Raw genomic sequence first — 27,889 nt, 5'->3', positions numbered from 1 at the left:
AAACTCATCCTGGTATTTATTTTCCAGACTACAACCCCTTCCCTTGATCCCTTGGTGTCCCTGTGCCCTCCTGGCTGTGGGGCACTGCCCCTTCCCAGCTGGGTCCCTCTGCCCAGGGGCCAGCACCAGGGATTTGGGGTGGGCTGGGCACAGGTGCCCTTCCGCAGGGATTGCCAAGGGGCAGAGACACACGACACTGAGTCCAGCAATGGGTGGTGGTTGTTTTTCTCTGCTTTATTGTCACTGACGAGGAGCAGCAGTGGTGGCCGAGGGGAGCTGAGCAGTACAACACCACACTCAGGAGAACGGTATGAAAAGTACAAAAATAAGGAAGCCTATATATATCATCATTGCAGTCAATTGCTAGAAATAAATATTGTAAACACGAAAGAACAACATCAGGTGAATCTACAGCACTCGTTTCTGCCAGCAGCCACAGTCTTTGGCTTTATGACTCCCCTGCCCGCACAGAGCCAGCGCCCACATCGAGATGCATTTTCTTTGCTTCAGGCCAGAAAGGTCAGGACTGGTCAGGGATGTCACAAGGGAAAGAATTTTCCTCTCTCCAAATAACCTTGAGAACAGGAATTGCCTCTTTCTGCCTTCAGTGCCCATTTTTGTGCCAGAGCAAGTGACTGATCTCCCAAAGCAGGCATTTTCCTTGTCTGGAGGGGACTGGCGAGGGCTCCCCACAGTCCAGGTGGTGGTGTTGTTACCTTGTACCCCACAACCCCTGCACAAATGGTGCATTTTGCCAGCGTTTTGTACTTCTCCCCTGCCGTGCACTTGGACCTTTCACCTCCTTATCTCTCTGACAGCCAGATGGGTTTGGATTGCCTGATAAGGGAGAGCAGGCACGGAGTTATCTCGGGTCAAACCGCACCCAAGCTGTTGCCAGGCCACAGATCTGTGCCCCACTGATACCCTCGGGCTACTGAGCACAGCTTCTCCCTGCCAGCCTTGGACTCCAGGAAGGGAAGAGGCAAATTCTGCTTGCGAGTCTCACTAATTTACTGATTGTGTTTATATAGATCTACATATATTTTAAAAACCCAATAAAATCCTGTCCAAAGTACCAAGGAGGAGAGATTTGCCAGGGAGGGAAGGGCAGAGACTCTGTTCCCTGGTGCCTGTGTGGCCAGAGAACATTCCAGCACCCTGGGAGTGCAAAGAAAATGCATCCAGATGGGAACAACCAAGCAAAACAAAACCATCCTAAACCCACAAAGCAGCACTTCTTGCTGCAGGGAAGACACAGACTGGGCAAATCAGCCTGACCAGTCTGTTCCTCTGTCCCCACAGATAATCATTTGATCTTCCCTTCATATCAGTAATTAGGATTAAATCTTCCCTTCTTCATTTTAAACACATTCACAGAACATCCCATGGCGACATTTTGGCGTGAGGTCCCAGTCCCAGTCGGGCTGGACATCCAACACCTGCAGGGCTGGTCCCACTGGGTACCCCGGGGAGCACAAACTCCTCCAGGGGCTCCCCAGACCCCTCCCTGCAGCCCTGGGGAGGGTGCACCTGCACCCACAGGTGTCCTGCAACGCTTTGAACTGGAAACATTCCAGACCCTGCTTGATTCTGAGTCTAAGCAAAAGCTTTCCAGCATTATTAGGGGAGCCTTGGAGACCCAGAGGGGTATCCAAAAATCCACCACCACCCACAAGGGTGCCTCACCCCTGTGGAGCTGCAGCCCCTCCTTCACCCCAGGCAGGTGAGGGGACTGTGGTGACCCTGCTCCAGTCCAGGTACCTCAGCTCCCCAGTTCCCCTCTCACCCTGTCATTTCCCTGCTCAAAAGCAGGGCTACTCAGCTCCCCATCCTTCCCATTCTGCCCCCAAAACTGCTGTTGTATAAAGTTTCACTCACTGACGGATGAAAACACTATGGATTTCAGACGGGGCACAGCTGGCTAAGAATAAAAACAGCCACTAATGCAACTCTGTACAGTGCAGCAGTTAAAAAGATTTCTGGTTTGATTTTTCAGTAGGCAAAATGCTGGTTTTCTGAGGGAAAAAAATCACACAAAACTGCTTGGTACCAGATTACAGGATTTCTGTATCATCCTTCAAAGATTTATTTAACAGCTTCTAAAACTTCCACTAAACTTGGTTTCTTACATCATTTCTATACACAGGTTTTATTTGTTATAATTGTCTTGAGGCTTATAAAAAAATAAGCATTTAAAATGCCCAAAAGAGTAATTTTCCTTTAAAATTGTGCTACTGAACTTGACCCCCAACACAGAAGAGAGACTTTTGGTAATAAGGTTACCCCAAGCAGTATAAAAATATACATAAAAATAGACAAAAACTCTATCCTCCAATCTGAAGGGCTGATTGTGGGGTTTATTAGTTATTATATTTTTTTGTACATCACTGAAATTTCATTAACTTCTGCTAAATATTTACAGAAAACCCCCCCCACCCTCTGTCTGCCTCCTCTCACTGAGGCAGAGACCTGCAGCTTTTAGTTCATCCAGAGTTTTCTGTTGGCAAAAATGGATCCCTGCATTGGGCCATGGCACAAGGTGATGCTGCGGGCACAGGGGTCCCTGGGGACCTGCAGGGCCCTGGGTTATGTCATCCCCCCATGGATGTGACCTTCCAGAGCACAGCTGGGGAGGGCAAGGGACAAAATAAAACCTGTCCTAAGGTTAAACCCAGCCTGAAGCCGACAGCATCACCGCAGGGCCCCACTGCTCCTGCACGCCCTGGCTTTCTGCTTTCCCTTTTGTCCTGGTGATAAAGTCAGAATGCCCAAACCTCTTGTACAACAGTCCTCAGGTATTTGGGTCTCTTTTTCCAGTCTACCCCAAAAAAATTTTAAATTAAAAAAAAAAAAAAAAAATTACACGACAGAAGAAAAAAAAAAAAATTACTCTGTACTCTTCTTCAATGACATGAAAAGGTGACATTAAAACTAAGTGATACAACCCCCCCCCAGACTATGTACATAAAAAGACATCCGATCTCTTAAAACATAAATATACAGTGTATAAATCCAGGTGCCACCTAAAGGCTGCAGCTGCAGAACTATTTCACAATTTCACAGACACAAAGCAAACCAGACTCTCCACGCCAAGGGCAGACACGGCCACGGGTTTGGGGCTTGGCAAGGGAGACACTGACCCGTGGCAGCAGCTCCTGGAGCCCACACATGCACCAGGGAAGGGGGTGGTGGTGTCCAGGGGTGAAACACGACTCTACACGTGCCACGTTCCTACACACTGCTCAGGGTGCGGGTGAGAGGTCAGGAAATGGGATTAGACCCTGAGTCCCCAATTATTTCCAGGCACGTGCTCTGCTGGGCTGGCTGAGGGGCCCCTGCAGCCTGGCTCCAGCAGGTTCTCCAGGACTGCTCGCCAAGGGAGATACGCGGTACCTCCAGTGCAGCCGCGGCCACGCCGCTGGAACTCTGCACCCTGTGCTTTAAGAGTTACCATGACTTTCATGGAAATAACACAGCCTTGATCAGGGTAAAAGACTAGTGGAGGTCTTTAGCCCAATCTTAGAGGTTTGCTTCTACGGCACGGACAGCTACACACATAAATAGGTACTGTTAAAGTGACAATGCAGTGTCTGAATTATCTGAGTGTTATCCCTACTGCTGCTAGGGGAGGGCCAGTGGTCGGGGCGGTGGGAGGAGAGCTGGGGTGTGACAGAGGTGGGACAGCTCCAGCTCCACCTGGAAGTGCAGGGAGAAGCCAAAAGACGCTGTGAGCTTTACTCGACAGCTGGTTTTATGGCATGCAAGGAAACCCCTACGACAACGCTTGGTACAGAGCCCACGGCGCCTCCAGTCCCACCGTGGTGCCTCGGAGAACAAGTAAAGCTACGAGTCTGCTTGGAGGGGAGGGGGTGTGTGGGTGTGTGCAGAGGGAGGGAGGGGCTGGATGAGGAAACGTCCTGTTCTGAAACCAAGCTCTTGGGCAAACCTGCTTCCCTCTACCGCTGCCCAGCCTCGCGGATGCGGCAGGCCACGGCCGTGATCAGCGCGGCGCCTTTGCCGCTGCCGTCCTCCGACTGCAGGAAGGTCACTTCACACTTGGGGGACAGCTGCCTCACTGTCTCCTGCAGGACCGTGGAGAAGCTGCAGGGCAAGGAGAGGGAGAGGTTCTGAATTAACTGGCCACAGGGTGAAGGTGTCAGTCCCAACCCCTAATGCGCCTTGCACAGAGCCTCGAGGAGCAACGCAGACCCCAAGGGGATGGATGGATGGATGGATGGATGGATGGATGGATGGATGGATGGATGGATGGATGGATGGATGGATGATGGATGGATGGATGGATGGATGGATGGATGGATGGATGGATGGATGGATGGATGGATGGATGGATGGATGGATGGAGACAGAGTTGCCAGGGATGAAGCTTAGAAAGCCCAAGTCTCCACACTTCAGCCCAAGCTCACGGTTACAACAGAACTGTGCTGTGCCTTCACCCAACTCCTTCTCGAGGCCCACCAAGCCCTTGGAGTGCTAATGAGCCTCAACAGCCCTGACCAGCCCAACCTGGGGGGAGTTTTGAGTGCCTCGCTTTGCCCATGAGCTCCTGAGCCCTATTTAAACTCAGCCCAGTGCCTTAGTCTCTGTCTGAGCTCGAGTGCCCAGCAGTACCAGCCGGGCAGCTCTGGCATGGGCAAGTTCTCATGACCCAGCTCATTGCTGGTTAGAGCTGCCTCATGCCCATGACTTGACGCTGAACCTGGTCACCACATCTGGGCCAGGCCCAGTGGGACTGGAGGAACCCCTGTCCTTACGGGAGTAGCTGACTCCTGCTGGGCCTCAAATTTGGGTCAACGAGCTCCTGGCAGCCCTCAAGCCCCCGAAACCCCTCAAATCCTCCCCCATTACCCCCTGAACCTTCCCCCCGAGCCCTCCGCCTGCCCAAGGCGGGCAGGTGCCCCCTTGGAGCACAGCCAGAGGCACTCACTGAGGGTGCAGCTTGTAGAGTGTCCCGTCCACGCCAACGGTGATTTTGAGGAAGTCCAGGCCGCGGTTCTCACGGATCTTGTCCACCACGGCGGCCATGCCGGCGCCGCAGAGCTGGGCCGCGCGCCACGCCACCACCGTGCACACCTCCTTGACAATGATGCTGTCATCGCACGTGGACTCCAGCCCCAGGTGCTGCAGGATGGAGCGCACCTGCAGCAGGGCCAGGCAGTCGCTGGGGGGGACACAGCAGGGGCAGCGTTAGGGATGGAGTAGCTGGGACGTGCGGCCTCCCCTTCCTCACCTACGTCCTGCCCAGCCCGGGCACTCGTGGCTCGTGACAGTGCCTGGGGTAGCCCTACAGCCCCCTTCAACCTCAGCTTTCAGACCTGGACGTGGCCTGGTGTCACATCCTAATCAGGGAGGCAATTTCAGGACAAAGCCAGCGGAGTGTGACACCCCTGCAACCCACAGGGTGTTCCCACCCCCTCTTTGCCCAGGGCAGAGGGGATAAAGAGCTGTCTGTGCTGCCAGCCCCAGACAGCCTCCTTGTCTCTCCACACAACCACGTGGGCTCTGCTGATTTATCCCTGTGGCACCATCCTGCATCACCCTGGCTCCAGACCAAGCACGTGGAACTTCTCCCACCAGCCCTGGGGTCACGTCCCCCAGATTCCATCCGTGCTCTGACTGGCAGCTGGTGCTCATGCCCTGTTGGAGCTCACCTCTCTATCTGGGACAGGAACTTGGTCTCAAAGATCCCTCTGGTCTTCAGCCTCTCCGAGATCCGTCCCCGGAAGAGCAGCCCTTTCTTGGTGAAGTCCATCAGTATGTTGCGGACGATTTCCCCCAGGTACATCCCACTGATCATCTTCTCATACCTGGGCAGGAGGGGATGAGGCTGGACATCAGGACAGGAAGGGACACTGGGGCTGCGTGGGGATTCCAGCTCTGCCAGGTGCCCTCAGCACAACCCCTTCAGCAAGTCCACCCACGGGAGGGGAGGAGGGACACGTCGGTGTCCTGCCCATCATCCCCTGGATCCACCAAGGGGCTGGTGGGGCTTATCTGCTCCTGGACCCTCAGCCCCATGGGGTCCCTTCCAGCCCCCCAAAGCCACCACCCACCTCTGCTTGCCAGGGTTGAGGGACAGCTCATCCACCGCCAGGTCGAACTCCGTCCGAATGTCATCCAGGCACCCGCTGTCCCCGAAGGCGCCCCACTCCATGTTGACACACATCCTGCCCTCATCCCCTTCCACCAGCTCCACGTTCCTCATCTCCTCCATGTAGCAGGCGTTGCTGCCCGTGCCTGCGGAGAGGAGCGGGATCAGAGGGACCCCTGGGACACCTCCCGGGGCAGAGGTGGCACCACAGAGCAGGAGCTCCACGAGGAACTTTCGGTTCTCACCAACAATCAGCCCAACTTCACAGTAGGGATCCTCGTACCCACAGGTCATCATGGTGCCAACTGTGTCATTGACCACTGCCACCACGTCCAGGTCAAATTCCTGCAGAGGGGTGGATTGCACCAGTGATTCCTGGAGGGCTTGGAATTCCTGCTAAGTCTGCTCCCACAGCTGGGAAAGGACCTGGCTGTCTGCTGAGTGTGGCAGTCAGAGTCACAGAATCATGGAATGATTCTGAGCTGGAAAGGTCCTTAAAGCCCATCCCATTCTCCCCCCTGCCATGGGCAGGGACACCTTCCACTGCCCCAGGCTGCTCCATGTCCCATCCAAGACTTCCAGGGATCCTGGGGCAGCCACAACTGCTCTGGGCACCATCTGCCAGGGCCTCCCCACTCTCACAGGGAGGAATTTCTTCCTAACATTCAACCTAAATCTCTCCTCTTTTAGTTTAAAACTGTTCTCCCTTGTCCTCCATGACCACCCACCTCCACAGACACGGAGGCACCCATGGATTTCCCCCAGCCCCACCTGCCTGCAGGTAGAGCTCAGACCTCAGACACCTCCAGCTGCCCAGGGGCTGGGTCAGCCCTGCCAGGAGAAGCCCCTGGGCAGGAGCTCGGGGTGGTCTGTGCCGAGGAAACGAGCTGGTGTCTCCTGAGCTCAGGCCCAGACAAGTCTGCTCCAGCCCTGGCCAGGAGCCAGCCCATAGCTCCAGGGTCTGAAAATCCAACCTCAAGTGATGAGTAAGGGCGGCTGTGAAAATTCCGACACTCATTATGCTGAGCTCAGCCCAGTAATTTGTTTTACAGGCCAATTAATGATGCTAAAGAGAGCCAGGATGTGGGAGCAGCCGCTGGCTTCTCCCAGCCCTGTGGCTGCTCACCTCTCTCCTGTGAATGGCCTCCTTCAGCAGCCCCACCACGTCCTCTCCCTCGCAGCCCGTCGCCTTGAAACCTTTCGTCCACTTCAGGAGAATTCCCTGTTGTGGGAAAAAAGCCCCAGTGAGTCCCCCTCAACAGCAGGTGGGAGGCACAGCCAGGGATGCTGCCAGGAGGGCTGGGGTTACCTCGTCCAGGTTGTTCTGCTGGCAAGGGAAGGAGAAGGTGAATCCCAGCGGGAGCGACACGCCCTTCATCCCCATGTACTCCAGGAAGTCGGAGATGCAGTGGACAATGTGGTCAAAGAGCTGGAGAGCAAAGCCAAGGGGAAGAGTTACCACCACAGCCATTGCCCAGCCTGGCCAAACTGCTGGGGGCTCCAACCCATTCCCAGGCCTGCTGGAATGCTCAAATCACTCCCAGGACTTGGAATGGAGCGGGATGTGGCTCAGCTGCACTGTGGGAGGTGAGCAACCCCAAAAAGCTCAGTTCACCCTCCTCCCCACCCACAGCGTGGCCAAATCCCTGCATTATCTCCACCTGTGAGATAATGCCCTTGGAGGGGTGGGGGCCAGCAGGGAGGTGACACGGGAATCCCTCTGCAAGGGAACCCCACAGCCCTCCAGCCCAGTCTGCTGCAGATACTCCCAGTCCCCCAGCACTGCCTGGAGTGCTTTGCAAAACTCTTTCCAAATGTGTCTCACCACTTGTGGTTTCCCTATCTGGGAAATGGGGATGATGCTTATCTGCCCTTGTGGAGTGTGTGTGATTCAGGGAGGCTCACTCATGTCTGGGAATAACACCATTTCTAACCTAAAAACCAGACTCCAGCTTCCCAAACTCCACAGCCTTGGGCACAACTTGCTGCTCTAAGGGCAGGAGAGCACCAGCCCTCCCCAGTCCTGGTTTTGCTCCCTGGAAAGGCAAAACCTGCTCTGTGGTCAGCCCTGCCTCAGCCACCCCAGGGAAGAGGCCCCTTCCCCCTCTCCGTCTGCCCATGCTGACCTCCTCTCCCGTGCCCTGCATGATCTCCACAGGGATGGAGTAGATCTTGTTGTGCATTTCCACCCCGCGCCGCATCCCGTTCCTGACGCGCACCAGCAGCACGCGGAAGTTGGTTCCTCCCAGGTCCAGGGCAAGGAAATCTCCCTTTTCTGCAAGCCAAGAGAGGATCATCAGGAGAGATCCCAGCATGGGGCATCCAGGGTGTGGCACAGAGCAGACATGGATCTGCCCTCTTCCAGGGAGAGGGATGGAAATGCAGACATGGCTGGGGATAGGCAGGAACAGAGGATGGAGAGGTTTGCGCCAGACTCAGGGTGACGATGAGGCTTCGAATCATAAACCTGAGTTGGAAGGGACCCACAAGGATCATTGAAGTCCAGCTCCTGGCCCTGCACGAGCTTCAAGCCAAGGTCAGGAAGAGCCAGGAGCACAACCCAGGATGAGGGTGGAGAGAATCCTGAGGCAGGATTTGTGGCCATGCAGAGCCAGGCTTTGTGTTAAGTCAGGTGCAGAACGTCCTGGAGGCTCAGTGCTCTGCCCAGTACCAAACTGGAGGTTTGTGCCACTCCCACCACAAAGAGGAACCGGCCACAGCAAAGGATCCAGCCACTCCCAAGGATGCAGGACAGCCATGGGCTCACACACAGGGGCCTTACATAGGACACATCACCTGTTCCATCGGGAGTGGAGCACACGTAGGTGGGCAGCATTTTCACCGTCGCCTCCGCGTGCGTCTCCTTGCCCAGCCCTTTCTCCATCTCTATCCTCATCCTTTCCTTCACCTCCAGCAGCTGCTCATGGCTCAGCTTGAGGGGCTCCAGGATCTTCTGCCGGGCCTTGTGCTGTGCAGCCAGCCTGTAGGCCACGGCTGTCACCATGGCCGCCCCTTTGCCGCTCCCGTCCTCTGAGCGGATGAAGCGGATCTCGCAGTCCGGCAGCAGCTGCCGCACGGTCTTGTGCATGCGACGGGCAAAGCTGGGGAGGAGGAGGAGAGGGGACATTGAGTGTGACCTTCTGGGGACCCCCTGGGACCCAAACGAGGGGCCCGAGGGATATTTGGAGGCACTTCCCTTGTGCCAAGCTGTGCGCACTGCTGGCAGCAGCAGATCCCTCTCAGTCCCTGTCCCCAGCACCCCCAGGCCCCTGTCCCTGTCCCCAGGACCCCCAGGTCCCTGTCCCTGTCCTCAGCACCCTCAGGCCCCTGTCCCCGTCCCTGTCCCCAGCCGCCCCTGTCCCCGTCCCTGTCCCATCCATGTCCCGCACTCACTGCGGGTGTTTCTTGTACACGGAACCGTCCACGCCCACGGTGGAGCGCAGCCTCTCCACCCCCTTGTTGTCCTTGATGCGGCGCAGCACGGCGGCCAGCGTGGCCCCGCACAGGCTGGCCGAGCGCGTCGACACGATCTGGCAGACGCGCAGCGTGGCCAGGCAGTCCTCGTGCGACGGCTCCAGGCCCAGCTTGCTCAGGATCTCGTGAGCTTTCTGCAGCCCTTCCTTCTCCCTGTTAGTTCAAAAAGGGGTTCGTGCCTGGGAACACAGCTTTTGCTGGGTGGTGGTGGGCCACATTGGCTCAGTGCTGGTCCATCCAGGAAACCCCTGGATCCTACTTACTTCTCAATGGCAGACACGAATCTGGTCTCGAAGTGGCCCGTGGTGAGCAGATCCGGCGTGAGCCTTCCCCCAAACAACAGCCCTTCCTTGGCCATCTTCACCAGGATGAGCCTGACCAGCTCCCCCATGTACATCCCACTGATCATCTTCTCAAACCTGCCCATGGGGAAGCATCAGATGGAATCAGGGAATGGTTTGGGCTTGAAAAGCCCTCCAGGGTTATCAGTCCAGCCATTCCCCAGCTCTGCCAAGGCCACAGCTAACCCACGTCCCCAAGTGCCACATCCACAGAGCTGTTAGATCCCTCCAGAGATGGTGACACCGCCCTGGGCAGCCTGTGCCACACTTGACCGCCCTTTCAGAGCATAAATCTTCCCTAATATCCAACCTAAACCTCTCCTATCTCTCCATCAGCTCCACCCGAGCCTCCTTTTCTCCAGGCTAAACCATGTGTGTTTTTGGCTGTGTGTGCCATGAAGTGGCCATAGGCTGACCTGAAAACCCCTTGGCAGCCTCCCATCCCAAACAGAATCTAGGTAATCTCTTCCCAGAGCAGTTTATCCCCTCACTGAGAATATGAGGCCATCATTGTGCAAAGAGGTCTCGTGGCCACCTGAAGGGGCTCAGTCAGTTTGCAGGGACTCCCAGATCACCCCCACGCCACAGCAGCCCTGTGGGGAATGGGGGATCTGTAGGACTGGGATGTGGACACTGGGTGAGGGTGTCTGCCTGGGCTGGTGAGGGAATTTGCTGGCCAGGAAGGGAACAGGAATCATTCACATGAGAGGCTCAGGAGGGCAGCAGGTGGGGCAGACAGCCCTGGTTTGGGACAGCCCTGCTTTGGGACACAGCCCTGCTTTGGGACACAGCCCCTGCTTTGGGACACAGCTCCTGCTTTGGGACAGCCCTGCTTTGGGACACAGCCCTGCTTTGGGACACAGCCCTGCTTTGGGACACAGCCCTGGTTTGGGACACAGCCCTGCTTTGGGACACAGCCCTGCTTTGGGACAGCCCTGCTTTGGGACACAGCCCCTCTCTGCCCCAGTGGCAGAGGACACGGTGACCCAGTTAGCTGGGCTGACCTCCCCAGTCCCAGTAATGCCGGCGCTATGGGAGGATGCACAATGCTGAGCAAACCACGAGCCTGAGCCAAGAATCTGCTCACAATTGTTTGCCAGGGTTGAGCGAGCCCATGTCGATCTCACGGTCAAACTCAGTGCGGATGTCGTTGAGCACACCGTCGTCACCAAAGGCCCCCCACTCCATGTTGATGCACATGCGGCCTTCGTCCCCTTCCACCAGGTCGATGTGCCTCATCTCCTCCATGTAGCAGGCATTGGTACCAGTTCCTGGGCCGAGCAGGGGCACAGGGTGAGTGAGGACACCGCCTTTCCCTCATTCCCATTATTCCCAAATTCCCTTTGGCCACAGCCCAGCGCACCAAAGAAAGCGAAGAGCTGAGCAAACAAGCACTGGACAATGCTGGTTTTCCAACACTGATATCACCCTCTCTTTTTTCCCCCAAAGGCCTGCAAGAAGCAGGATCTCCCTCTGGCTCTCCCGGAGGGCTGGACCCCAGGAAACATCCCCAAAACATCTTCCCCCCTCGCTGCAGCTCACCAACAATGAGGCCAACTTCACAGTTGTGGTCATCGTAGCCACAGGTCATCATGGTTCCCACGGTGTCATTCACCACGGCCACAATGTCGATGTCGAAGTCCTGAGACGGTGGAAACGAGAGAGGGTGACCCAACAGAGACAAAACTGCCCAGAACAGCCCCACGGAGCTGAGGTGTCCTGTGCCAGGACCCGTGTGCCCCCACCCCAGCCTCTTACCCCTCTTTTCTTGATGGACTTGCGCAGCAGGGACACCACGTCCCTCCCCTCCACGCTGCTGCACTTGAACCCCTTCGTCCATGTCACGAGGATACTCTGCAGGGGAACAGCAAGAGGGGAGCTTGGAGGTGACTCCTGGCTCCTGGCACAGGGGGCATGCGGCCCCGCGGGGGGAGCCCCCCATTATCAGCTCAGCAGCTGCGCTATCAGCCGCAGCTTCCGTGTCAGATAAAGTTTATGGCCACGAAATCACACGTGAGCTGCTCGTTGCTGCCCTGGCAGCAGGAACATGCTTCCCATGACCAGGTTTGATTGAGCCCTGCAGCAAAACTTGTTCACAAGCCCAAGGAATGCTCCTTGACCCATCCCTGAGGGGTGGATGGCTTGCTGTGCCTATGGAATGCTCCCTGACCCAGCCCTGTGGGGTTAGAGGCTCACGGTGCCTTTGGAATGCTCCCTGACCCAGCCCTGTGGGGTAGGGGCTCACTGTACCTATGGAACAATCCCTGACCCAGCCCTGTGGGGTGGAGGCCTCACTGTACCTATAGAATGATCCCTGACCCTTCCCTGTGGGGTGGGGGCTCACAGTCCCCTGTGGCCAGAGGCACCTGCCCAGGGGCTGAGCTGAGCCCTGGGGGCGGGAAAAGGACTCAGTGACATTTGGAATCTCCAACCCTATGGCCACAGCCCCCTTAGGGAGGCAGACACCCGCCCTGCCTTAGAGCTGGGGAAACTGAGGCACTGAGCAACACGACGCCGGTGGGGTCACGGGGCGCAGATCCTTCCTCCTGCAGCTTCTGCATTCTCCCGTTCTTCCCAGCCCCGTGGCTGCAGGAGGGGAGCGTTAATCCCTCCCGGAGCCGCTGGGGCTCCGCGCAGCGCCGGGAGGACGTGCCGGGGCTGCTGCGCTCCATGGAGCCGGGCCCCTGCCCATCCCGGGGGGGGAAATAAGGGCAGGGAGAGCCAGCACCACCCCCAGCCCCTGCTCATCCTGGCGGGGGGAAAGGGGCAGGGAGAGCCAGCATCACCCCCAGTCCCTGCCCATCCCAGGGGTACAAAGGGACAAGGAGAGCCAGCACCACCCCTCAGCAGCAGGGCCCACATGCCTCGCTGGGCTTGGGGATGTTTGATCTCCCGGCGAGGTCACAGCTCCAGCAGAGCTGACAGTGACAGTGACAATGACAGCCATCGGTGCCCGGGGCTGGCGGAGGGGACAGGGGGGACAGGGAGGGATGTGATGCTCAGGGATGTGATGCTCGGCACGTCTGGCTGAAAAAGCTGCTTTCCATGGAGGCATCCCAGGGAAACGTCACTCCCCAGAGCCCTGCAGCTTCCGGGACACACCCCTGGCTCTGCAGCGCCACGCCCTGCTAGACCCTGTCAAAGGTCACGGTGGGTGGTAGGTGAAAAACCCTCAAGATAAATCAGGGCAAATCCAGAAACCCAGGATTGCCCAGAGCAGCTGTGGCTGCCCCCAGATCCCTAGAAGTGTCCAAGGCCAGGCTGCACAGGGCTTGGAGGCAGTGCAATGTGACCCTGCTCTGAACTCTGAATGGTCCTTAAGGTCCCTTTCAACCCCAATCCCTCCGGGCTCCTATGAAAACCTGGCCAGATGTGTTTAAAACAGGATATCCAACACCACTTATTGCCATCAAACAGCTTTTAAAAAAGGCAATCTGGCACACATCCTTAATTTTCTTTTAAACAGGGGGTTTATAGTGTGTTTGGAGAAGATGACAAGCAAGAGGGTTATTGGGAGGTGATGCCAATTCCCTGAAGGAATGTTCCATCCCCTGACCCTGCAACCACCGAGTCACTGCACCAACAAAAAATATTCACAAAAATAAAAGGACAGTGCTGCTCCTGAGCTCCTGTGACCCAGAGCTTGGGAAATGCCTTTACAGGGATGAGAGAGGTGGCCCTTCAGGAAAGGGTGACCCAAAATCAATGAGCCTCATTAAAAGCCTGAGTTTAAATTGGTGTGGAACCCACAGGGAGAGCACAGCCCCTCACCCACCTCGTCCAGCTTGGTCTGGTGGCACGGGAAGGAGAAGGTGAAGCCAAGGGGGAGCTTCTTGTCTTTGATTTGCAGCTTGTCCAGGAAGTTGGCCAAACACTCGGCAATGTGGTCGAAAAGCTGGGAAAAAAGGGTAAAGAATTCAGGAATTCACTGCCCCCAGCAGGATCCCCGGGGCCAGGACACAGCAGGGGCTGTCCAGGAGCCCACCTGCACTCCGCTGCCGCGCATGAGCTCCTCAGGGATGGCGTAGATCTGGTTCTCCATCTCCACCTTGCGCAGCCCGTTGTCCGACACCTTCACCCGCAGCACTCGGAAGTTGGTGCCACCCAGGTCCAGGGCCAGGAAGTCCCCATCCTCTGTGGGGTCAGGATAAGGACAACCTGTGAGCTTGGAGTGCCCTGAGGTAACCACCCCCTCACAGCTACCAGGATAAGGTCAGATTTTTTATTATATGTCATCATTTTGTCCGTTATTATATGTTTTTTTTGGTATTTTATTGGAGCAGTCGCTGTATTCCCTTGCCCCTCCTCTGCCCCCACAGAGGATCAATCTTTTGACCATCACTGAGGCAGATTCAGATGCTTTGGGGCACGAATCCCATCAGCCCCTCCCCCCCCCAAGAAAATCCCAAACCGACAGGGATCCCTGGAGCTCCAGCCTCAGGCTCCATCAGGAAGAAGGCAGCAGAGCCATTCCTGACCCTACTGATGCTCGTGGAAGCTCTTAAACCTCCATCCCAAGGGGTTCAACCCTGGTGGCAGCTTGGCTCAGCTCTTGCTGCACTACAAACCCCTCGTGTTCAGGCTCAGCCCAGCCCAGGCTCCCTCCCTGCCCCAGGAATGCCACACACTCCTGGCATGTGGCAGCAGGAAACCAGGGAGGGAGAAGCTCCCAAACAGCTTTGGGGCCTCCCTGCTGCCTTCTCCAGGAGAGCTGGTGTGGAATCTTTGCTGCTTTTTTGCCAGGGTAGGATTAAATATGTGAGAGGGTATTTCTTGTTGGGACTTGGATGTTTATTAGCTCTTATCTGTGTCTCACAAACCCTGAGTTCTGCAGCACTTCACTCTAACAAACTAAAAATGCAGCTGTGTCTCTCTCTCTCTACAAGGCCTTTTAAGGATGAACTGTCCAATTAAGAAATGACACCTAAATTATTTTCACTTTTAACCCAATAACCAACCACACGTGCCCCGCAATGTGACTTTTTAATCCAATTACACAAAACCACCCAAACCCATGGAGAAGGAGAAGGAGAAGGAGAAGGAGAAGGAGAAGGAGAAGGAGAAGGAGAAGGAGAAGGAGAAGGAGAAGGAGAAGGAGAAGGAGAAGGACCAGCCTCTTCCCTAAAACCTCCATCTTGCCTTATATATATTACTATATTCTAAAACCTTAAACTCTAAGTTTTCACCCTGTGATATCACACACTTGTGTTCAAACTCCACCCCCACAATCCCAGTTCTACCATTCCATTTTGGAAGCCTTCTCCACGGCCCAGGTCAATGCAGTGCTCTCCTGGGGGTCAATGCCTGCCAGCACAGAAAGGCTGAAATCCTCAGCAGCCAGGGCTCCGAGGAGGCTCCTCCAAGGGGAGCCCCAGGGCCGTCCCCTGGCCTGTTTTGGGGCAGGGAAAAGCGCCCAGCTGGCTGTTTCAGGGCGGAGGGGGCCGGGGAAAGCCCTCTCTCAGCACTGCGGAGCCCCGAATGTGCTGCGCTGGCTCTGTGCGGCACAAAGGGAACAAAACCCGCAGGTCATTAGTATGCACCCGCCGGCCGGCATCTCCAGTGACTCCAGCCGAAAAGGCAGCCCCAGCCCCAGCCCAGCTCCATCGGGCTCTGCCGGGCTGACCCCGCAGGGCTCGGGGCGAGGGAACGGGCACGGCCCCGGCTGGGAGCTGGAGCAGCTCCATGGAGGGGAAAGGGCCAGGGAACTGCTGTGCTCCAGGGACTGGGGGAGGAACGGGGGCTCCGAGGGGTGTGTGGGGATCAGAGATGGGCACGGAGAGTGGGGAGTGCAGTCAGGGGTCAGTGCAGCCCCTGGGGGGGCAGAATGGCACCAAAAAAGGGGTCAGAGCATCACATCAGTGAGGAGCAGAGAGCCACCACACCACCAAGGGGCACAGGGCCATCCCTGAGGAGCACAAACCCACCACCGAGGGGCACAGGGCCAGCAGGGCACTGAGCTCCTGCAGTGCTCCAGTCAGTCCCTGGATATTCCTTTTTCCTCCTCCCTCTGACCCTTAGCTTTAAACCAGTTTGGCAGCTCGTCTGGCAACCTGTCTGCCATCCACGGGGCATGGAGGTTCTTCACGTGGAAAACACACCAGAAAAACCTTGGAGGAGCTCCCCAGCACCCTGGGGAGCCCAGCACGGGCAGCACCCTCAGCCACAGCAGGGCAGAGCTGGAACATCCATAGTGTCCTGCCCCTCACACGGGTCACAGCTCCCCTGGCCATTGGCACTGAGAGCACGGAGAGCACCTCAGGGGATGATCAATACCAGCAAGGCATGGAGAACGCCTCAGGGGCTGATCAATATCAGCAGGGCACAGAGAAACCTCAGGGGGGTGACCAATACCAGCAGGGCATGGAGAACACCTCAGGGGGTGATCAGTACCAGCAGGGCATGGAGAACACCTCAGGGGGTGATCAATACACCAGGGATAAGGGCACTGGAGCCAAGAGGGTTAGACGCTCTCAGCTCCTTGGAGGTAAGGCAGGGAGCCCAGGAGGATCCCAGAAAAGGAGCAGTTTGGGGGAAATTCCTGGGAGTTCCTGGGTGGATCAGCTTTGCAGGAGGAACAAGGCAGCAAAGTCTCCCTTGGAAAATTCCCAGCCATGCTGGGAACACGTGATGGGCTCCAGGTCTGGGCACTGCCCCCCACTTTGGGCTCCCAGGTCCCGTGATAAGGTATCAGCTCTGGTGCTGAGCCCACAAGCCAAACAGCGAGGGCAAACACGGAGCCCTGGTTCCAGGGGCTGTTTGCTCTTGGCAAAGGGTGAGAGCTGAGTGCCTGGAGGACCTGCTGTGATCCTGGTGTGTGGGATCATGTCCCAGCACCTCAGAGGCTGCTCACCCCAGAGATCCCCCCTCAAGACTCCTAACCCACTGCAATTCCACTGCCTGGGAATCCTCTGGCAAATTGGATTAATGAAAAATAAGAGGAAGAGGAAAAGCTGGGAGGCCCAGATTCCAGGGAGATGCAGGATAAGGTGGAGCTGCAGACCCTGGCATTTCCCACTGTAGCCTCTCCCTCCTTCCAGGTAATTCATGGTGCCAGGGAATGGGAAGGGACCCCAAGGACCACTCAGTCCCACTCCCCTGCCCTTCCACTGTACCTATGCCCATCCAGTCTGGCCTCGAACACTTCCAGGCAGACACAACTTCCTTGGGAAGCCTTGCTGGGATGTGGTAAATCCCTGTTTTCTGGGCACGAGAGCAGCCATTTTTTCCAAGCCTTTCAAGGCTCTGCAACACACCAGCTGTTTTTTTTTTTTGCCTGCAGAGGCAGCCAGGTACTGGCAGGAGCTGAGCCCCCCAGCCAAGGGAAAGGTGCTGCCAAATGCCATCCCTTGGGTTTTCCAGATTTGACCCCCAAGTTCTGCAGCATCCTCCTGGAAGCTCCAGGTTGGGGTGATCAGCTGCTGGGGCTTAGCAGAGGATGCACCAGAAGATCCTTGTGCCAGCACCATTGTGGAGGAGGAAACCTGGGCACCCAGAAAAGCCTGGAAAAAACAGGAATGGAGCAGGGAGGAGGGTGATGGTTGCAGTGAGAAAGGAAAGCCCTCGGGACAGTCACTGGGGCTCCAAGGAGAAGCTTATTTGGCATCTGTTTCCCCATCACCTCGCTGCCAGCACGGCACGGTGCTGTTCCAGTGGGTGCCAGAGCCAAGCAAAGCAAGGAAAGTTGATTTTAGAAGAGCTTCTGCTTTCAAAGCAGAATTCCCCCCTCTTATCACCCCACACTGGAATGGCAAAACCCCCGAGAGCCAGGGCTGGGTTTTGGCTTAACCTGCAGGTGTGACCTTGTATTTCCATAAGCACCTCTCATCCCCCTGGAGCTGAGCATTAAATGGGGTCTAATCCCACCCAGAGACACGGGAGGAGGGGAGGGAGGACAGAGATATTCTACAGGTGGATGGTTGGGAGCCTTGCAGCAGCAGCATCAGCTCAGAGCAGGGCTGGAGCAGAGGAATAACCTGTCCTTGGACTGGGAGCAGCTGCTGGCATCTGGCACAGGTGCTCAGCCCAGGCCAGACTTTGCCCAGGAGCTTTGAAAAGAGGGAAGAAGGAAGGACAGCCCTGGACAGTGAGATCCTCCCTAGCTGTTGCCACACCATCTGTGCCAGGGATCTGGCACCAAGCCCCCAGCCCTGACTTGCCCCCTTCCAGCCCCCTCCCCAAAACCCAAGGGACACTGATGCCACTTAGAGGCTGGATCCAGTTCGAGCTGGACAGGGAATCCCAGCTCTCATTTCCCTCGGATTTGCTCTAAACTCCCACATTTTCCAACCCCCCGCCGGGCAGCTGCAGCGCCATGACTGCCCCAGCATCCCTCTCATGTGCCATTTTCCATGCTGCTGTTTCCCCTTCCCCCCTCCCCCGGGTGAGAAATGCCAGCTGGGACACTGGAGAAGCTGGATACAGGGAAGGGAGCCAAGGATCTGTCTTGTAAGGGCATGGGGAGGGATTGCTCCTTCTCCCAGAGGCAGGTCAGGGTGCTGGAAGTGCTGACACATGCTCCACCTGCACCCAGCACCTTTGGCTGCACCAGTTCCCATGCCCAGGGGCGGCTCCTGGCTGTCCCTGTAATTAAAAATATCCTCCAACATTTAAATAGATTGGAATCTCAATCCCAGGGCAGGCAGCCAGGTCCAGCTTTTGGGTGTAGGTGCAGCTGGGGGGGCCAAGATCAGGGGGTGCTTTGAGGATTAAAGGGGCTCAGAGGGAAGGTGGAGACACTTTGAGCAGGGGTGTAGTGAGAGGACAGGGGAATGGTTTCAAACTGGAAGTTATTAAAGTATATACAAGATTTAAGTTGTTGGGGAAATTCCTTCATGGAAAGGGCTGTCCAGGCCTGGCACAGCTGCCCAGGGCAGTGCTGGAGTCCCCATCCCTGGGGGGATTTAGCAGCTGTGTGCATGTGGCACTTGGGGACACAGGTCAGGGATAGAATGGTTGGATTTAACCAACTTGGGGGCTTTTCCAGCCCAAACCATTCCATGGCTCTGTGATTCCATGGCTCTGTCACTTCTGTCCCTGCCCCCAGGGAGCACACAGCCAGCAGCCATGAGGGGTCTGGGCTCTGTCCCTCTTTGTGCACCTCTCCTGTTGGTGACCAGCAGCCCCTGCCACCGAGGTTTGGCACAGATCCCTGTGCAGGAAGTGGCACAGGGCAACCCCAGCTCTGAGTAACTGCATCCAGCACAACCGACCATCCCTGCGGCCCGCCAAGGGTGCTGCCAGCCCAGCTGTGGATCTGGAGCAGCTTCAGCTCCGTCCCTCCTTCCCCCTAGCAGCCAGGACCAAACACCTGGTGTGTCCTGGCTGCACCTGAGGGCGAGGGGTGATGCTGCAGGGATAGAGACGAGCTCGTTCCCAAAACACCAGCCTGGGAGAGGGAGCACTTTCCCATCTGGATGCCCGAGGGAGCAGTCCCTTGGGCTGAGAGGAGGATGTGCCTGGCTGCAGCGTGCCCTGGGCAGCTCGGGGAGAGGCAGAAAGGCCACATTGTGAGGCCCTGCTCTGCCGGGGCCCGGTGGCACTCAGACAGCGCTGGCACCGCAGCCACCTCGCCGCTAATGAAATCTGATGAGCCGGACCCGTGACTGTCCCTGTCCTGCCAGCAAGGGCACGCGAGGGCGGCTTCCCTCCCTCCTCCCTCCTGCCTGCAGGAACTGGGAGCCCCTCCAGCCCCAGCACGGAGTGGGGAGCCAGGCCTGGCCCCACACTCAGCCGGAGCAGGGTGAAGCCCCAGCAGTGATGCCGGGGGTGCCACCCCTGCTCTGGCAGTGCCAGGAGGACAGGTGTCCCCAGCTGTCCCTCTGCTCCCCCAGGAGCACCTCTGGCCTCCCCGTACCTGTCCCGTCTGGGGTGGACCTGACGAAGGTGGGCAGCATCTTCACGGAGGCGGTGGGGTTGGTGTCTGCTCCCAGCCCCTTCTCCATCTCCTTCTCGAAACGCTGGGACACCTCCAGCAGGGTTTCATCAGAGAGCCGCATGTGGTACAGGTACTTGTCGACCTGCAAGGTGCAGACAAAGCCCAGGGGTCAGGCAGAGGGCTGGGGACATGGGCACAGGCCCCGGCACACAGCAGGACAGCATCCAGCCCCTCCCGAGGCTGCTGGGCTGGACACAAGGAGCTGGGGCAGGTTCTGACCTGTCCCAAAGGGCAGGGCACAGCAGCTTTGCTGGAATTGCTCATGCCAGGCATCACCCACCGCTGCTCCTGCACCTCTGCCAGGGTGCTCGCCCAAGGCCAGCCTGCATCCCCTCCCCAGGCCCTGCCAGCCCGGGAATGCCGACCCACAAGTTGCTCCTGGCGCTCCGAAGCACCTTCCCACTCGGTCACCTGCAGACACCCAAACAGGTTGCTACAGAAGCAGGAATCCAGGCTCAGGGGTGACTCAGGAGGTCGGCAGTGGAGGTTTTCCAGGTGCAAAGCCCTTCCCACTCCACGGCATCAACGCACCTTGACCTTGACCCACAGGGCCTCTTCATGCACCGAGGAGGCTCGGCAGGAATCCACTGCCCTGTCATTTCTGCACTGCTGAGATCACCCCCAAAGCCCAGAGCTACTCAACACCCTGGAGCAAAGCATGCTGAAGTGACAGAAGTGGGAGCTGGAGTGACACAAGCGAGGGCCAGAATGACACAAGTGTGTGCTGTGGCCAGAGAGGAAAGAAATCCACCCCACCCCTTATTCCTGGAAATTGGCGTACCCTTGAGCTGAGAATGCTTCTAAAAATGGCATGGAAGCATCTTGTCTCGCCTGGGAAAGGGATGGAGAAGCTGCTTTCCAGCCACCAGCAGCACCGTGTGTGCCTGAGCAGCCTGGCCGGAGCAGGGAGCGGGAGAGGCGGACACTGCCCGCTCCCAAACCATGCCCCGCTCCAATTAGCTCCACTCAGAATTAATTAAAGGGCAGCTGCAAGCCCTGAGAAGTCCAGAGGAAAACTCCACCCCGTGTGCTCACCTGTCTGCAGGCACGTAACACCGGGGTCACCGGAACCCAGGCCTGGGCTGTGCTTTATGGGGCTGAGCTGGAGGAAATGGGCATTTTGTGGGTGAGTAATTGCACCGGGGCCAATGTGACCTCGCTCAGGGATGTGCCATCCCACCCTGGGCTGGACACAACAGCCCTGCTGCACTTCTGGCTGCCTGTGTTTCAGGCTCAGGGTGCTCCAGCACAGGCTTTTTTCCCCACCCTGAGTTCTGCTGGAAATCTGGGAGCTGAGATCCCCGTGGTGAGGCCAGGGGATGGAGGAAAGCCCAGCCCAGCACATTCCAGGAGTGATGCTGCTTCCCCTGAGGAGCAGCATGCTCTGAGTAAAACCTCCTCCCCGCTTCTCCTGAAAGGAGAAGGAACTGAAAGCTTCTCCTGGTGCTTTCAGTTCCTTCCCAAAATCAGGAGGTGGAAGACCAGGCAAACACAAGGGAAAGGCCAAGGAGAAGGAAACCTGGAGATTTCCTGGTGCCAGGTGTTTGCCAGCCTCTCCTTATCCAGCTCAGCAGCAGGAAGTCAAACAAACACTCTCCTCCCTCCCCTCCTGTTTGCTTTCACCTGCTGAAAATTCCCTCTCATGTGCTGAGGCTCCGGTCACTGGCACCAGTAACCTCCATTTAACTGGTTAGGAGGCGGCTCTGGGGCTGGAGCTTTCCTCCACGCCAGCCCCAGGGTAGGAAACCTCCCCTTGAGCTGTGCCAAGGGTCATCCTGAGGTTTATCCCAAGGGTTATCAGCCCATGCCATCAACCCAGAGCAGACACTCCTCATCCCAGAGAAGCTGGGTGCTTTGGGAGCTCCTCAGCAGTGAAGACCCCCCCACACCCAAAAATCCCAGTAGAGGGAAAACCCCACTGAGGCTTCACCCCCTTCCCCCAGGACAGGCCCCACTCGGCACGTCCCCCATGTCCTCCAGCACACCAGAATAACCTCAGCCTGAGGAACAGGGTGACCTCCCCTAATCTCCAAAGCCCTTAAAACCTGGATCATCTTCTCCCAACGTGGATCTCACCCCACTTGGCAGCTAAAGCAGGTCAGGGCTGCTTTAGGACGAGCAGTCCCTGTCCTTCCCCACTGAATCCACCTGGCCCCTCCAAGGAAGAGCCACGGCCACCGGCCTTCCCAAAACTCCCCAGCCCTGTGGCCCAGTTGGTTACTCTGAGCACCCCTCAAACTGTTACAAAGGTGGGATAAAACAAATTGTTTTATCTGAGCATCCCTCAAATTGTTACAAAGGTGGGATAAAACGGGGAATTCAGCCTGCAGTGCCAGAGTCTGAGCATCTTTCAACACAAAACACTTTCTCAGTTGCTTAACGCTTTTGAAGAACGTGGAATTGTTTAGGTCAGATTGCCAGTTCCAAACTAACAAAGTCACTAGGTTAGCATCCTGAAGGGGGCAGTTGAGTTTCTGGAAAGCTTCCAGACTAAATAGTGGTGTTTCCTCGAGGAAATCTAAACAAACTGAAGGGAGAAGGAAGGGATGGAAGCTGGGAAGCGCTGGGCATGCCCCAGCCCGGGACACCGCGTTAAAGCTGCGGATCACGGAGTAGCTGTGGGTGTAATGAGCTCAATGCCACGTTTTTGAACCAAACCCCAGCAAATCCCCATCTCCTGGCTCAAGGCTGTCTCCAAGGCTCAGCTCATTTCCACGCCGGATGCTGGAGAGGTGCCCAGGGTCGCCTGTCCCGGCTGCATGGCCACCGCTGGGAAACCTCAGCTTGCCCAAATCCTGCTGCTGTGCGACCTGAGCTGAGCCAAGCCAAGCTTAAAGCAACCCCAAAAACAGCTTTTATTCCCAGCCTCATGGCTCTGGTACTGCAGCCTGGACACAGTTCTGTTCCTTAAGGCTCCTCTAAAGGAGCCTGGGCCCCAAGGGATCGGTGCTGGGGAAATATTCATTAAATATGATCTTCAAATAACTCAATTCCAAGTCAATGCCATTCTCCATAGGAACAATCTGGGGCTGTTCAGCCTGGAGAAGAGAATGCCTGAAGGGGTTCCAGGAGAGCTGGAGAGGGAATTTGGCCAAGGGATGGAGGGACAGGACACAGGGAATGGCTTCCCACTGCCACAGGGCAGGGATGAATGGGAGATTGGGAAGGAATTCTTGGCTGTGAGGGGGACGAAGCCCTGGCATAGGATGCCAGATCCCTGGCAGTGTCCCAGGCCAGGCTGGACAGGGCTGGGAGCACCCTGGGACAGTGGGAGGTGTCCCTGCCACGGCACTGGGTGGGCTTTTAGGTCCCTTCCAACCCAGCCCATTCCAGGATCCTGTAAATTCCTTGGCTCACACGCTGCCCTGGCAGGGGTGCTGGGGAGCCTGTCCCCATCTCTGGGGACATGGGGCAGGGCTGCTGAGGTTGACACGGGGCAGGAAGGGGAAGGGGAAGGCCTGGGGAGCTTTGTTCCTCTGCAATAGGGTCCCAGACACATCTTTCCCACTAATGATCCCAGGTTCTGAGAAGGGGAAGCTGTTTGCCTTTTGTTTTTGTTTTGCTCTGCATCCTGTCCCAGAGCCACGTGGCTGTCAGGAACCAGGCTGGGAGCACATTCTCCCCATCCCTAAGCATTTCCTGCTGCAGTTTTCAGCTGGATGTGACTAACTCCAGCAGATTTTTGAGCAAAAACAGAGCACTGGGAGAGGGTGACTGCTTTCTGGGACAGATTTATTGCTTTTTTGGCAACAAAGCCAAACATTTGTTGACTGCAAGATGATGGAGCAATGTTCAAATCCGGGGAAGGCTGGAACACCCCAAAACCCATGACTTGTGCTGTCACCCCTCTCTCCAAGGAAATTTATGCTGGGAATTCTATTTTCTTTAAATTCCTTCCCTCCCTATCCCAGTTTTTTTAACTTGAAGCATGCTGTTTCATAAGAATCCCTGAAGTTTGAGGGGATGCTGGCTCTCTGGGAGGGAGACGCTGCACAAGCACCAGCCCATGCCACGTGAATCCGTGGTAGGACGTGATGGATTTGGGGAAAGTGAGGCAGAGGGAGCAGGGTGAAGACCTGAAGGGTTTATTCCCTGTCCCACATTCTCAGTCCCTGCGCTGCCCATGCCTGCCCGCGTTTCCCACCCCGGGTGACTCAGAGCAGGGAACCGGCTCGTCCCCTTGCCCGACCTCCCTGGGGTGACACAGGGGTGATGCTGGGCTGCCCCCACCCTCCCCAGCCCCGGCCCTGCTGGCACCCACATCCTTCAGCTCCTCCACACCGGCTCCAAGCCCACGTGTGCCCTCCCTCCCGCCTGGGATGACACACGCCCGCCCGGAGTCATCCTCACCCGGCTGAGTCAGATGTTTCCTGCTCGGCCGGTTCCTCCCCGTCCTCCCCCCCCCCGGGCCAGCAGCTGGATCTACGCCGGAGGTGGAGCCGGGTGGTGATGGCGAGGAAGTGACCCCGCGGAGCATCCACCGGCCCATCCTCAGGTGACCCCACTGCCCCACTAAAGCCCAGTTCAGCTGGGAAAACGCTCCAGTTCTGCACCTGGAGACATCCAGCTGCTCCTGTCCCTGCCCCTGTTAAACCCACAAGGTCCTGGGGCAGAGATCCTGCTCGGGTGTGGTTGGCAAATCGTCACTGAACCCAAGAACCTCCCTGGGATGGTGGGAGCATCCCCCTCTGTGGGAGGAAACTGAGGTTGGGTAGCTCTGGTGAGGAGGAAGGAGACACAGGACAGCTTCCCAAAGGTGGGAAAAGCTGTCCTGCCACTGACCTTGGCTCCTGCCACTGACCTCGGCAGCCTCACGGGAAGCTGTCAAGTTGGTTTTCCAGGAATTTGCCATAAGTGCCCCTCCCATACCCACAGAGGCAGCCAGGGAGGAATCAGCTGGGTAAAACTAATCCCTCGGCAAAGGAAAAAGTTCAGAAACAAAAAGAGGAAAGCCTGCCCCTGCTTGGGGATGGCCACAAAGGCAGGGAAATCAATTCCATCCCCACCCCCAGTGACGAGGCTGAGGGACGAGGAAGGCCGGGGTGAGCTTGCACATCCCAGGGGAACGCAGGGCAGCAGCGGCAAACTTCCAAGCTGGGATCTCAAAGGACGCTGCCGAGGTTAATTAAAGTTTGCACAATCCCTTGGGCGTTAGATAAGTCTGGACAACCCACTTTCCAGGCAGGAGAAGGGCAGGAGCTGGGGAGGAAGGTAATATGCCCCCAGATGAGTGGCAGAGCAGGTAAAGCTGCTCCGTGGCAATAATGGGAAGGAAAATCCCATTTTTGAGGCTATTTTCAAGGCCTTGAGGTGGACACAAACCACAGCTATTGGAAAAGGAGCTGAGCTCCTTTTCTCCCTGATCCAAAGGGAAAACACATCCCAGGCTACCACCTACAATCTTTTCTTGCAAATACAGGGTTTGATAAGAAGACCCAACCAAACAAATTGCAGCTTTCCAAGAATCTCACCCCCTCCACCTCCCTGTGCTGGGGGCTCCCTGGCTTCTCCCTTTGCCTGGGGAGCTTTATAAACCAGGAATAATTTTTACAGCCACGGTAGAAACAGCCAGGTCAGACAGCTGGCTTCTCCCCCCTCTCCCTGAGCTGAGCTGAGCTCCGTGCTCTCCCACAGCTTTGCCTCACTGGGAGGATTCACGGGAATTTGTTTAAAAATATCCCAGAAAATCCAGTTGTGGAGGCGGCCAGGAGGGCAGTGCCATGTCCCACAGGATCCCCAGCTCCGGCCAGCGGCTCCTGGATATTTTTTTTTTCCCTCCCTCACATCTCAACAACCTTTTTTAATTTGGGTTTGGGAGCCGTGAGGGAAACGAAGCCGGTTCCTAAGGCTTCGTACACCCTTCTCCCGGTGGGTAAGGAAGGCGAATTCCTCCATCCCAGCTTTCCCCCTGCATTATTCCCAGCCATTCCCGATAAGGAAGGCGTGAGCAGCCCGGAGCCGGGCCGGGCTGTGCCGCTGGCCTATTTCTGCTAGGGTTACACAACACAACCCCTTCCCTAGCGTGGATTTGGCTGTTGCACAACCCCGGGGCCACTGGCGAGCGGGGAGGGAGAAGCCGAGCCCGTATTTCCTTGCGGATCACTTTGCCTTGGGAAGTTTTCCCTGCACTTTGTTTAGGTTGGTGTTGTTTTTTTTTTCTTTTTTGTTTGTTTTTTTTTTTTTTTTTTTAATTTAATATTCTGCCTCAGTTTCCTTCCTATTTAACACCAGTGAAGGGCCAACGTGGCAGGTTTCACTTCCCCGGTAGCATCTCCAGGGTTATCCCAGGTCTCTCCAAGCATTTCCCTCGATTTTTTTATGGCGGTATTTGCAAATTCTGACCGCCTCACACTCAGAGCAGCAAATCCTGGCCATTCCCGGAGTCAGGAATCACAGAAGAGCTCCTCTCTGCCCTGTTCCCAGATGCCAGCAGAGCACTGCAGGAGGAGCCTGAGCCCCCGCGCGCTCTCCCATCTCGCATTTTTTCTCCAGGAATAATTTATTAAGCCCAGCCTAAGCGCTGTCCTGGCCAGACAAAGGCCGGAGCCATGGAGAGCAGGAACACTCGAGCTTTCCCCAGTGTCTGAGCTCCGGAACGGGGGGGTGACCAACACTCCGGGCATCCCAACGGGGCTGGCACTCCAGGAACAGACTCGGGCAGTTCCAGACCCCGAAATCAAGGATTCAGAACCCCAAAACTACGGGAACGGGAGACAGGAAGGTGTTTTCCATCACTGTCACTGCGGGTATGGGGGGACACGTGCGCCTTGGGCCGGCGGTCACCGCGTGCGGAAGGCGACCCGAGGGGGAAGTGCCACCTCCGGACTCGTGGCCCGGGCTGACCCCGATCCCCGCGGGTGCCCCGGGCCGGGGTGGAGTGGAGGAGCCGGCTGCCGGGGATGCTCCGCGCCCGCGGATGCTCCGCGCCGGCGGGAAGCGGCGACACGTGCTGCGCGGGGCGGCCGCGGGGGTCCCCGCTCCGGCGGGCAGAGGCACGGAGATCCCCCCTTCCTCCTCCTCCTCCTCCTCCCCCTCCGCCGCCCGGCCACGCGGGGTCCCGCGGCACGTACCGCACGCGGCCCCGGCCGGGCAGCGCCGGGGCCTCCACCCGCCGGCCCGGCCCCGCTTCCCCTTCGCTCCCCGCTTATCTTCGCCTCCTGTTCCCTTTTAAAAAGTTTTTTCTCCTTTTTTCCCTTTTTTCGTTTTTTTTTTCCCATTTACTCTTTTTTTCCACTTTCCCCTTTCTTTTTGCTCTTTTTACTCCTTTCCTCTCCTTCTGCTTTTCTCTCTTTTTTTCTCCTTCCTTTTACTTTCTTTTTTCAACTTTTTTCCTTATTCTTCTCCTTTTCCCACTTATTTCCCTTTTCACTTTCCTTCCCTTTTCTTTTCCTCTTCTTTCTCCCTCGTCACTCTCCCCCTCTCCTTTTCTCTCCCTTTTTTGTTTTTACTTTTACCCATCCTTTTTCTTCCTTTTTTTTTTCTCTCCCCCCATTTTCTCTTCTTCCTCCCCTTTTTTTTTTTTTTTCCCTTTCCCCTTTTCCCCTTCACTTTCCCCTTTTCACCTTTCCATTTTTCCTCTCCCGCTCCCCACTTTCCCCCGGCGGGACCCCCCCCTCACCTTCTGCGCCTGGTCATGGCTGAGCTCGGTGAAGAAGTAAGCGAGGAGGTGCGATGCGATCATGGCGGGAGCGGCACGGCACGGCACGGCACGGCACGGCACGGCTCGGCTCGGCTCGGCTCGGCTCGGAGGGGTCGGAGCGGAGCGGCCCCGGCAGCGCCGCGCGCTCCCCGCGCCAATCGCGCTCATTGAGGAGCTTCCCCCGCGCCCGTGACGTGACCGCGCCGCCGCTCCCCCATTGGCCCGGCCGCGAGGGTGTGTGCCCGGCGCGCGCGGGGGGGCGGGGCCGAACCCGGCACCGGGGTGAGGCGGGGGGGTGAGGGGGCACCGGGGGGACAACGGGGGGACAGTGGGGGGACAGTGGGGGGACAATGGGGTCATACTGGGGGGACACTGGGGTGATACTGGGGGGA

At 57.0% G+C, this 27,889-nt stretch overlaps 1 protein-coding gene across 1 annotated transcript; it reads right to left on the bottom strand.

Moving 5' to 3' along the window:
* Positions 1 to 216: 216 nt before the first annotated feature.
* Positions 217 to 27,584, bottom strand: LOC128800884 (hexokinase-2-like). Its single transcript, XM_053966363.1, is given in 20 exon segments — positions 217 to 3,865; positions 3,868 to 3,988; positions 3,990 to 4,101; positions 4,946 to 5,179; positions 5,670 to 5,825; positions 6,072 to 6,255; positions 6,355 to 6,454; positions 7,236 to 7,331; positions 7,419 to 7,538; positions 8,236 to 8,384; positions 8,906 to 9,210; positions 9,503 to 9,736; positions 9,847 to 10,002; positions 11,012 to 11,195; positions 11,467 to 11,566; positions 11,683 to 11,778; positions 13,700 to 13,819; positions 13,910 to 14,058; positions 19,778 to 19,940; positions 27,477 to 27,584. Coding segments are annotated over 20 exon segments (2,973 nt in total). The 5' UTR covers positions 27,540 to 27,584; the 3' UTR covers positions 217 to 3,734.
* Positions 27,585 to 27,889: the final 305 nt, after the last annotated feature.

This window comes from Vidua chalybeata, chromosome 28 (genome assembly GCF_026979565.1).
Source record: "Vidua chalybeata isolate OUT-0048 chromosome 28, bVidCha1 merged haplotype, whole genome shotgun sequence".
Taxonomy (NCBI): domain Eukaryota; kingdom Metazoa; phylum Chordata; class Aves; order Passeriformes; family Viduidae; genus Vidua; species Vidua chalybeata.
The sequence above is the reverse complement of the archived record's forward strand: the minus strand, read 5'-3'. Positions and strand labels throughout refer to the sequence as shown.